This window comes from Phoenix dactylifera, unplaced genomic scaffold (assembly GCF_009389715.1).
Source record: "Phoenix dactylifera cultivar Barhee BC4 unplaced genomic scaffold, palm_55x_up_171113_PBpolish2nd_filt_p 000513F, whole genome shotgun sequence".
In the NCBI taxonomy this organism is placed as follows: Eukaryota; Viridiplantae; Streptophyta; class Magnoliopsida; order Arecales; family Arecaceae; genus Phoenix; species Phoenix dactylifera.
In genome coordinates this window covers 35,184-47,057 of record NW_024067927.1, presented here as the reverse complement: position 1 = coordinate 47,057, position 11,874 = coordinate 35,184, and the positions used below count along the sequence as shown (strand labels likewise).

General features: G+C 39.8%; 1 protein-coding gene across 3 annotated transcripts; it reads right to left on the bottom strand.

The window, feature by feature from the left end:
* Positions 1-4,059: 4,059 nt before the first annotated feature.
* Positions 4,060-10,954, bottom strand: LOC120103795 (U-box domain-containing protein 45-like). Of its 3 annotated transcripts, none has more exons than XM_039119251.1 (6): positions 10,595-10,954; positions 10,260-10,337; positions 9,492-9,677; positions 8,531-8,638; positions 5,676-6,856; positions 4,060-5,012 (listed from the first exon to the last, which is right to left on the bottom strand). In XM_039119251.1, exons 2-6 carry the CDS (start codon positions 10,308-10,310, stop codon positions 4,226-4,228), a joined length of 2,313 nt encoding a protein of 770 aa, XP_038975179.1. In that variant the 5' UTR covers positions 10,311-10,337; positions 10,595-10,954; the 3' UTR covers positions 4,060-4,225. The 3 variants fall into 3 exon arrangements, with proteins under 3 accessions (XP_038975179.1, XP_008801188.2, XP_038975180.1); XM_008802966.4 differs by having other exon boundaries at positions 10,801-10,954; XM_039119252.1 differs by having other exon boundaries at positions 10,805-10,954.
* Between the last annotated feature and the right edge of the window lie 920 nt (positions 10,955-11,874).

The following is an 11,874-nucleotide window of genomic DNA, read 5'->3' as shown; positions in this document are numbered from 1 at the left end:
TACTCTTTTATGAGTAATTAAATTGGTTCCAAATTGTGAAATAACTTCTTTTGTAAATTGATTTCATTTCCTCCATTTCAAAGATTTGTAGAGCCTTTTAGTGGTATATTGAGTTGTATTGCACTTCCTTGACCCTCACTCCTAACCCTGATGTTAGTTTATGATTGGGTCATGATCGAGTGAGTGGTAATCTTGATTATACTCCTTTTTAGTAGAGTATTGGGAGGGTGCATTATGGCATTTATGCATGGCTTGGCAGTATCTGCAGGACACCTATAGTCGATGGGGTTGAACATCGGCCTTTGTGCACATAGTAGCCTTCTGGGTGGGCGGAGCCCAGTCCCTTCCTAGGGGGGACACGGCCCTAGGCGTAGGATCGGCCGGTCCTACGACTTATATTCTGCTTGCCGCCGGGCATAGTAAGACCCCGCGAGGTGCAGTATGGCTTTCCGCGGATGTAGAATTCCCGCGAGGTGCCGTTTAGTATGTAGATGTGAGATGGATTTCTGTTCTGGATACTGGCCGGCATTTACATGATCAGTGTGGTGTCTTATCCTGCATATGCATGTGACAGTAGGGAGTTGTTGCTGGTTCGCCTGGGGCGTAAAACCCACCTTCCGACAGCTGTCTAGCATTTCATTATCGATATGGTGTCTTATCCTGCATATGCATGTGACAGTAGGGAGTTGTTGCTGGTTCGCCTGGGGCGTAAAACCCACCTCCCGACAGCTGTCTAGTGATGATTTCAGCATATTGACACCTGATTTGTATGTTCCAGCATTATGATCTGTTTAGCATATTCATGAGTAGCATATATGTTTATTTGATTATTCCATATATGCTTCAGATGAGTTGATATTGATTGTGGTGATATTGATGATTTACTCTATATTCTCTATGTTGAGTTCATGTTCATGTTGTTATTGATCTTGAGATTTCATCTCGAGCCATGATTATATTCTGTCTCATGTGCATAGTACTCTCTACTCCACTCACTGAGTATTCATATACTCACTCCCCAGTTTGGTGTTTTTGATTGCAGGGCAGGTATTGTATAGAGAGGAGCAGGGTTAGAGATTGTCTGCTTGCTGTGCCGCTCCATAGTATAGTATAGTATAATGTAGATAGAGGTTTATACCCTTTTGGTGTATTATAAACCTTCTGTTGTATTTAGTGTATAGTTACTGTCATAGATCCTGTTGTGGATATGGGTTTGACCATGGATGGAATGGGAACCAGATTTTTATACAGATGAGTTATATGCCTGAGATGATGTATTGATATATATTGTCCAGGTTCATTATGTGACGGATTATGTGATTGCTACTCTGACAGGTAGTGTGTTGTATATATTGAGATAATCCTGACAGGTCACTATAGGAAAAGTGATCATTTTGTGCATGCATCATGCCAAAATTTCAGAATTTAATAATGATTGATAGGTAATAGGGTCTACGTGGTGGCTGGTGGCCTTATGCCTACCCGCACCCTAGGACCGTCGCGACGGCCCGCCGGGAATGGGGCGGGGGTCGTGACACAAGGAGTCCCTGGTTGCTTTGTTCCTCCTCCCATTCGGTGGCTCATCGCCGGGGTGGCGCATGGCCTGCCGTCGTCGGGCGGCGCACGGTCAGCACCACGTTGGGGCCGTCGATCACTGGGTCATCGCCATAGGGACTGCCGCCACCGAGTACACCCACAGGGACTACCACCGAGCATGCCTACGGGGAGAAAATAGAAGGAAGGAGGGAGAGAGGGAGGGAGGGAGAGCCCACTCGGTTCTCTCCTCTTTCTTTGCCTTTCCTTTCTCTCTCTTTAGTTTATCTCTAGTGGGGTTCTCTCTCTATACTTGAATCTGGGGAGAGCATTGCTTTGTGGACTCTAAATAGTCCCTGGGATGTTAGATTTTAGAGGACCCTTTAGAGGATCAAACAGGGGGCCTAGATTATCATATATCTTTGATAAATTTTTAATAATGATTTGGGTTTTGTAGGGGAACAATCTATTGGATGAGAGGATGCTGAGCGGAGTCTTGCGCATTCCGGTTCATAAATCGCTGTGAGGGCGGGTGAATAGTTTGTCTGAGTTTTTCAATAAAGGGTAAAGATCCTTGTACGCCAATCCTGCATGATATAATATTTTTATGCTTAGATATGTATGATAATGCTATGATCCAGACAAATCAAAAATAGTTTTATATTAAATTATATTTTGATCGTGTTGGCTTGTGATTGGTAGTATGATGGATGCATGTATGTGTATAACTTATACATGCATAATTGAATTTATGGATGTGGTGGTATGGACTAACCATGTTATATTGATTGCCCTGTCACGGGCCAGAAACGTGACCATGGTTAGTCCTAGGCCGGAAATAAAGTGGAAAAAGGGAATGGATGTGTGTTTGTGAATTGATTAAATGAACAGGGACTTTGGGCTTATCTCGTTATTATTGATTGCCCCATCACAGGCTGGAAATATGATATTATCGATTGACCCATCACAGGCTGGAAATGTGATACCATCGATTGCCCCGTCACAGGCTGGAAATGTGATACCATCGATTGCCCCGTCACAAGCCGGAAATGTGATACTATCGATTGCCCCGTCACGGGCCGGAAACGTGACCGGGATGTAGCCCAAAGTCGGAAAGATAATTGATCCGAATCAAGTTAATATAGAATGAAAAGAAAAAGCATTGAAAACAGTAATGAAGATTTATGAGCTATCATATGCTATATCATTCTTGTGTGGCTGGACTTTCATTGATGTTTTACGTATATACTTATATTGATTATTTGAGCTTGTTGATAGCCGGTTTATGATTTTATGACATGTGCATCAATTTCTTGTGGTTTTCAAATCTATATTATTATTGTGTTGGTGTGGATGTGTAGGGGTTCTTACTGAGCTGTAAAGCTCACCCCCTTTTCTTCTTTTTCTTTACCAGAATTGCAGGATGCATAGTTTTGGATGGGAATGGGCGCAAAGTGCGAGCACCAGAGTCATTAGTTAGTTAGTTGTTTATCCTTCTTTGATGTCGATGAACATTTGAAGAGCTCGTAATTGAACTAATTTGTTTATTTTGACATGTCGGATTTGTCTATTTGAATTATTAAATTAATTGTGGATTTATTGGAATTTTGTTAATCATAGGCCTTGCATGATCTTTAGGGCACTGCTCTAGGGCTCATGCGGCCGGTCGCGTACCGGACCCGGGTGCTGGGTTCGGGGCGTGACAAGCACAACCAGAAAGTTCAACAAATTCAAAATATTCATAAAGTGGCCATGACCAACCACAAGATTTTGATCTATATTTCTTTTAAATTAAGTCTATGCAAGACCGAGCTCCCCCAAAAGCTTTTGGAGAAACCGAGTTTCTGGAAATTCAAAACATAGCACTCAAAGTCATCCCAACTTCAAGGGCTAGTGTTGGTCGAACTTCAAAGGGATTAGCATAGGTTGCCTGGCCAAACATATCATAACCCACTTTGCTCACTACTTACATAAGAATGCACATGATTGATCAACAAAGACATGACTACTGAGCAAACCATGTTTACATATTTTTTAATTACTCCACTAAATTATTTTTACATTCAGGCCGCTGTATGAGTATACTAGGGCAACAAATCATCTACAGCATAAATTGTAAACAGTTCCTGCAATCCGTGACATGAGGGTCTTGATTGGATACACAGTAAGATCTAATTAACTTCTCTTTTGAAATAAAGATCTACTAGACATGACGCCCTACAAGTTAGCATCCCTTGGAATTTTATTCAAAATGCCCCTACTTTCTTTTGATTTGGCATGATGTACTCACGTTAGAGCTAAATGAATTACCGTTTTCTATAAAAAAAATAAAAAAAAGAAAGAAAGAAAACTTCCCTCAAAAAAATAAGAAAACAAATATACTCGTTGATTGTTGACTAGATCATAAATTCATCAATATTGCAGTTAAAGCCAAAGTTTAGAACCCTCCTCACCAACTCTGCACTGGAGCTAACAGGTATTCCAGGGTTTAAAACATATTAAAATATATAAATGGATGCCCAATGATTTAACACAAGGAAAATAACAAGGATTTGCTATTAAAATACTAGAAGAAAAGTCCTGTACATCTGTTTTTCAAGGGTAAAAGGAAAATGACCAGTTACCCTCAACGTGAAGGGAAAGAAGAAACTGAAGAGAAAAAAAGAACAGTTTACATGGCCCCTGATCACTACTAACATTGATACACTGAAAACCCCTTGTTCTTCCATATGGAACTCAGGGTCCGCCCAAGCCTTTTCGATCTTGATTTACACGATGGTTTCGACTCCATAACCCCCCCTTTGCCAGCAGAACGCTCCACCAGCTGCTGCTGCCTCACAGGTGAAGGCTCTCTCTGCCGCTGCTCCCGGAAAAGCTTTAGCAGCTTCTGTGCCTTCTCCTTCCCTCTTGCTGTCCCACTCACTGATAAGGAAACTAAGGATGGTATTACCCCTTCTTGCAACACCATATGGCTACATCTCTCATCACCATTGCACAGTATAAGAATGCATGAAACAGCATGCTCTTGCTCTGTTGGCTCACCGATATCCAAGATGGCTGCGAGCCCGCCAATTAGGCCAGGGGTCGACATTATTTCTCTTTTTCCTGCTTGGCTTGTTGCCAAGTTTATGAAGACAGCAAGGGCCTTCTCCGCTTCAGGGCTCCCACAGGCTGTGAGAAGAGAGTGAAGCCCATCAACAATACCAGATGATAGGAGGAGAGGAATGTTGGGTGGGTGGGAGGAGAGGTTGTAAAGGGTGTCAAGGGAATCATGCTTGCAGGAACTGCTTTCAGTATCTTCAGCTTGTAGGAGCTGTACCAGGAACCGGACTGCCTGGCTTGAGCCAATGAAGGGCTTGGCCTCGTCGAGACAGGAAAGATTAAGGCAGAGGGCAGTGGCTGCTTCTCGTGTCTCTGAATTTGAGATCATTTGCTCCAGTAGAGGCAACACCCCACCAGATAACAGCATACTCTTGTTCCTGATTCAAGTTGACAACAGGAGTTTTCAGAAAAGATAAAATAATGAAGGGCCCACTGCCCCTACACACACACAACAAAAAAAGAAGCAAAATCAAGTTTAATATGACCATGGAAAAAATAACTCATATTCCAATTATGTCTTCAATTCCTCTGTCAACTGAATCAAGATACTTATTTCAGCTAACAAAAGGAGAGGAGGGGCTGCATGCGTTCCATTTTGTACAGGTTGCAATGAGAGTGACATTCAGGGACCCAAAAGGATTATACAAGTGGCATGCCAATAGTGCAAAGGGAAGTGGCACCTCACAAGGTAAGTGGTAGATACAGCGGTAGATCCAACAGAGAATTAACAATATTCAGTTGGATGATACAACATTTGATAGAGAGAAGTGGGAGAAGGTGCAATCATGGGGACTTCCATAATGAATTTATATAAGAAAAGAAACAGATGCAAATGAGATGGTAAATGAAAGATTCCAAGGGTCACAATTTACTCAATTGATACGCAACTTATCCCAGCAAAACAAGTCATCACTGTTTTGAGGACCAATGAGATTATAATTTGCCTACACTAATGTACAATCTATAGTATAGCAAGTTACTGATTTCTAACAAAGATATCTGACTAAAAGTTATCTTTGAGAATGCATCAACCAGAATACCTGTTATTGTTAACTGCAAGGTTGAAAAGAGCCATGGCTCCAACCTCTTGAGACTTCTTCTCTCCATCATTGACAGCCAACTTTAAAAACTGAAGGAGTAGCTCAACAGCACCATTTGCACCCATAAAGATCCTTGCTTCCTCATCATCCTTCAGCAGATACCTTATCTGCTCCACTGCTCTGCATTTTTTTCCCATACTGTTGCTTTCACGCAGCACAGCTAGCAAACTCTTGTATCCTTCAAGCTCATCCACTTCACCATCCTGACAGGAACTGTTGTCTAAAGTACAAGCATCAATCCCCTGGAATGCCTCTGTGATACTACCATATTCCAATGGGACCACCTTGACACCCTGAAGCTTGCAAGAGTCAATACTCCCCATGGATCTGGAATCCATGGCCTCGCATTCTGAGAAAGCCAGCCTCCAATAGTTGACATCAAGGGGTTCTGGGGGACCATCAGGCAGAGGAACACCATTTTGTTCACACCAACTTGCTATGAGTCCTTTAACACAATAATTTGGAGTTACACAGAGATGGGGGAGCTGTTGCTGAGTTTTGGGGCATGTACTATGCCCATCACAAAACCATTTCTCAATGCAAATACGTTCATAGGTCTGCCCTGATGAAATAACGACCGGGTCATACATGAGTTGCAAGGAGATAGGGCATCTGAGTTCTTCAGGAGGAAGTGGCACTTTTCCTGATATTATCCCATTTTTCTTGAAATTAAAAAAGCGAAGTTTTGATAGCTGTCTCTCAAAGGCAACACCATTTCCATCAGGGGCAGAGACCTCTTCAAAGCCTGGTATTGTAGGGGAACAAGGATCTGAACCTTGAAAGTCGGTATCATCTGCAACCTCACATCTGAAAAGCTTTGAGTATTTCCTCATGAGATGATATAAGTAAGATAAAATGAATTCCTTCCGTTTGTCTTCCTTTGCACGAGCCCTTTCAATCAGATTCTTGAGAGCTCTTCTCTCAGTGAGTGCTGCTCTCGAAGATGTAATGCCCAGCCTAGAAGCAGCTTGGTGGAAGACCTCAAGTTCTTCACTATCATTGAATCTACTACTAAATCGTCTGTCTTTCTGAAGCAAAGCAATCACTTCATCACCAGCCAGCTTCTCTGACTGATCCAATAGAAACATAGTTCCTTCCAGCTCACGAACAATCTCCATAATCTGAGATGAAACCAGGCAAGTCCAACCATTCAGCAAAAAGGCATGGAAAGAAGGTCAGGGACAAATAAAAAGGCTTAGCAAAACAGATCTGCTAACTGGTAGAATAACCCAAAGAAATTTCCATGGATTACTTGTGGCTATAGGTTCATATATTGAGTTTTCCTGCCACATGAGTTGAAATTTCACTCAGAACTATCAATCAAAAACTATCTGGAACTTAGCTGCTTTCAGAGTTTCAGCGAAAGCTAAGGGCCTGTTTGGTATTGCTTCCATGTTCTGCTTTCTTTTTCAAAAACCCAAGAAGAATAATGAGCTATAATAGAAAACATGTATGAAGAAACCCTATTGTATTTTGTAATTGTCTGTAAAATCTTTAAAGCTTTTGGTAGCAAAGATTCATTACTTTTAAAAAAGAGTGAAAATGAAAGCAATAAAATAACAGAAGTTTTGTGCAGATGCTATCCTTCAACATCTATCTCCATGTGGTATTTCGCTAATTTGTAGAGAAGCAATATCACAAAAACAGAAAAAATGCAAAACAGGCCCGAAATTATCCAGCAAAATTCTTTATATGTATCCATGCTTTTGTTGTTTTCCATTTCCTCATTACTTTGACTCCCAAGAAGATTTTCGTCTCAAGTGAACATGTATCCTACAAGGTATTAGAATATTTGGAAGCATTGAAACATTATGTTCCAAAGAGATTTGAAGCAAGTTTTGACATAGGCTCAGCTATGTTACAGACATTGAGATTCTCATATGTTAGATTGTTAAATAGTACTATGACGCATTACAAACAAAATATAGTTTTTAAACATCAAAAAATATTCTTAGAATAAGTTTTGAACTGTCTCAATGTGGAACTATCAAAAGATGTCTCCAACACTTATTTTATTTTCTTCATCATTTCTGATTTTCCTAGTTATAGTTGGTATGTTTGATTCATTATAGTTTTCAATCAAAATAACTGAAAAAGGATATAAAACTACTGAAACTTCCAAAATTGACACTCATTTGCTTCAGTCGAAACTAAATCAAAACCTATTCATCCTGTAGAACACCATCAAAACTATCTGAGAGCTTACGGACTTTACCAGGAAGGAAAAGCATTCATGTACCACAAGACAATCAAACATCCATGCAAGCACGAAAGAAGAATGAAGTTACTCATACGTTTAAGAAAACAGAATAATAGTTCGTTTATAACGTAAATGAAGGTTGCTTGCACCCACAATTGTCTGTGCACTAAGGAGTGCATAAGCATTCTCAAGCAATGGGCAAAAACATAATTATGGTAGTAAATTTGGCACCAGCTTAGGTTGAAGATTTTGGTAATTCAGTTCAAGTTATGGTAGTCTCAGTCCTAGATTAAGCATAAGAACATTTTACAAGCAGCTGTCAACTTCGCATTGAACTTTTATGGGTTGGTGTCTGGTTAAAATGAGGAATTCACCAAAAATCTAAAATTTAGTGGGTGTGCACAGCTTCTTGGGTATAACACTTGCAAATAGAATATATGAGCGTAGGTCCTTTCGTAAATTACAACATAGGCATCATAAAACTCTATATTTAACAGCATTGGTGTAGAAATAATTATAAAAACATTGTTAAGTATGGAAACATTATGCCAAATAATGCAGCAAATATTTGAATAGTTTGATCTCTATAATATACCTGAAAACCAATAGCTTGTGGGACTATGTCTTCAACATGCCTAAGACTTTCTTCAAGAGAGCATCTTGCCTTCTCAAACTTCATAAGGATGGAATCTGCAGTTATAGCCTGCAAATCAATAAATGCAGATAAGACCCCCACAAAGCAAAAGATCATCAAGCACAAATTACATCATTCAGCTCATCTGGATAACAATTCTATTGACCTTAGTGCTGTATGCAGAGATTGCACCATCATACAGGAAAATTAACCTCTCCAAAAACTAGAAATCACCTTCAGTCTAATCATGAAGCAGGCCAGTAGACACTAACTAAAATTTGTTAAAACATGTGAAGCTAAAGCAGCAAGATTCATATAAAGAATGGATTGCATTATCACAGTGAGTGCATATCTGAAGCAGGCTATTGGGTATCATAAAAACTAGAAATCATCTTCAGTCTAATCATGAAGCAGGCTAGTAGACATTAACTATAATTTGTTCAAATGTGTGAAGCTAAAGCAGCAAGATTCACATAAAGAATGGATTGTGTTATCACAGTGAGTGCATAACTGCAGAAAGATTTTGCATCTATAACAGCTATAATAGCTTCCGAAGACTTTAACTGTCATATTCACAGGTTTGCAATCTCCAATATCATTAGCAACAACAATATGAAGCTGAAGTAAGAAGCTGAATTTCTAGGAAGAGCAGATGTGTAAATTGGGATGTCCAAACTACAATTTTCACAAGATAAATCCGTTTCCATCAACAACCTCCCTAGATCATTCTTTAAACATAGTTCATTATTCTATAATTAGTAAAAAAGTGACAGTTACTAAATAGTTCTTTTGACACACAAATAAAAGAAACAAAGAGAACCAAAAATCTTTCAGAGCATACCCATTAGTTGAGTGAAATGCAACCTACAGAACCAGATAATACAGAGGTCAAATTTTTGCAATCTGAACAAAAATGACTTACCAAGTAAAACTTGCTGCAATCCGAGCAATGTCGCAGAAGGCCTTTAGCTCTGTCAAGGGCCACATGCAACGCACAAAGTGCCTGTATTCCAGACTTGCTTCTGGGTCTTGCTGCTTCAATTAACGGAAAGATCTCCAGCACTCTACAAACAATTGTTGAAAGTATTCTACACATTCCTCCATGCAACTGCACCCGCACATCATAAGTTCCTCAATCATTTAATCCAGAGTGGGAAATAAAATTATAATATGAATACCATTTCAATAAGCTATAATGATCACCTTAGCAAAAAGCAGGATCACAGAAATATAGATTTATCAATCCCTTTGCAATCAATCACTTATTTAAGCAAATGTACAAAATATGGAAATAAATTTGGTTCAGAAAAGTACATCTACTAGCTGCTTTACATGATTATTCTGAGAAGCAGGAATCCTTTAGCTCAAGAAAATATCAAACCAGATGAAAGGAAAATTTATTACGAAGAAAATATGAAGATACTTTTGGTGTGGTTTTCTTTGGTACAACCGTATGTGATAGAAACACTGGCTTAAGATGACACAACTACGTAAATAGTGTCATGTATTTTCCACAATAACACTACTATGTCATTACCGAGCAAAAAGAACATCTTGACACAGTAAAAAAGTTAATGCATCTTGTACCACATATAGTGATGATTTCATTATTTCATCAATTAATAATCGTTAACCTATTTAGATGAAACACTGAAATTTACTTATCTCAGAAAAAGATATGCATGGATACCTTCGCATCGCGGGCGACAAATAGATTCTCTTCAATCTCAGCAGCATCCATAACTATCCTTCAATAAAGTTCAATCATCTGATACAGAAATTAAAAGATCAAAAAGTTACTAAATTACAAAGCAATAGAACAACGATGTTAACGAAAACTTTAAAACAATGCCCGGTTGATCACTTTGGCACATCCTTCCCAAAGTTCAAAATAACAACAAAAAAAATCCCAGGAAAAATCAAAAACGAATTCGAAATCCTGCTGGAAGAAAGGATCGCTAGCTTAATCGCGATCTCAGAAAAAACAATTTGAAAAAAAAAAGCAGCTTAAATCACCGCACTTACAAGGTTCAAAAGAGACGGCACATAGGAAATTAGGATCAGAAATTTCATCAGATTTAACTCCAAATAAAGCTTCCTTTCTTTTGAAAAAAGATAGAACAGAGCTCGAAATCCCGCAGCTCAAAAACCACTAGATGCGAGAGAAACCGCAAGAGCGCTTCAAAATCTTTCAAACTCGGTAAAATCTCCACGGTTTCCCATTTCAATACCTACGAAAAATCACTCCCGTTTGAACTCATTTGCGTATACTACGATATCTAGGTTTTCTCGCCGGGACGGGGGGAAGCCGGGGGCGGAGGTATGAGCGAGAGAGAGAGAGAGAGAGAGAGAGAGCGAAGAATGAGAACAAAGAACGCGAGTTACGAAAGGGACTCTTGATTTGTTTAATGAAAACTTAAAGTAGTGTATCTGACGATTAAGATAATCATTTTGCTGTTAATCATTGGTCGATTAAAGATAATGTCGGGATGGCTACCGTCCGTCGTCGGTGATGTACAAATATTGGCTATATGAGCTATCCTAACCGTTCGTTAGGTGAATCCAAGCTTCGACGAATCAAACGGCACGGAGTTGCCGAATTTATTAATAAATTAATGACTGTCCGGTTGATGACTATTCGAAAATTTAACCGTTGGTTAGTTGGAGTTCATGTACCGGCTCTTTGTCTCCTGGTTTATCGGCTTGCCGACATCTTTGTCGATTACTAGATCTGTCTCCATTATATTTTTGTATGCCACACGTAGCCACACTTAAATCTCAAAATTACGGAATAGTTCGCGTTAACCAAACTTTGGTTGGTTCAGGCATTTGGTGCTTTAGTGGCACGGATTGATATTTCGTAAAAGTAGAAGGGTTTTCCTGTATAGCTAGGGATTGTCTCAGTCCGGGAGTACGGAAGCCGGCACCGTCCACTGGCCTGGCGGGATTTCATTATTTGCGCTCGAAACTTCTCGCGCTCTTAAACGTGGCTGATTCTTCGCCGCTGATTTTGCCGGTGGTGAGTTAACTTTTCTATGATGCCAATATTCACTACAGCGGATGTACACGTGTAAGTCAGTTAGTGGATTTGGAAAGAAGAACCTACACGTGACAACCAATCAGAAGGGGTTATCTGCCACGTGGCGGGAATACAGTGCGTTCTAGGTACGGGTTGGAGATTGCCCTGATGGCAAGGAAGAGACACGTGAGTTGAAAAGACGCAGGCAAAAAGCAAGAAAAAAGCGGAAAACCACACGAGAGTCTTGGAAATATAGAGATATATGCTTTTAAAAGGGAAACTACCA

Excerpts from the sequence above, each read along its gene's own strand:
- LOC120103795 (XM_039119251.1), bottom strand. The coding sequence starts at position 10,310 with ATGGATGCTGCTGAGATTGAAGAGAATCTATTTGTCGCCCGCGATGCG. Across the intron at positions 9,678-10,259 it reads TTGTCGCCCGCGATGCGAAG|TTGCATGGAGGAATGTGTAG; the intron begins GTATCCATGCAT and ends GTGCGGGTGCAG. Across the intron at positions 8,639-9,491 it reads ATTGCAGCAAGTTTTACTTG|GCTATAACTGCAGATTCCAT; the intron begins GTAAGTCATTTT and ends ATTGATTTGCAG.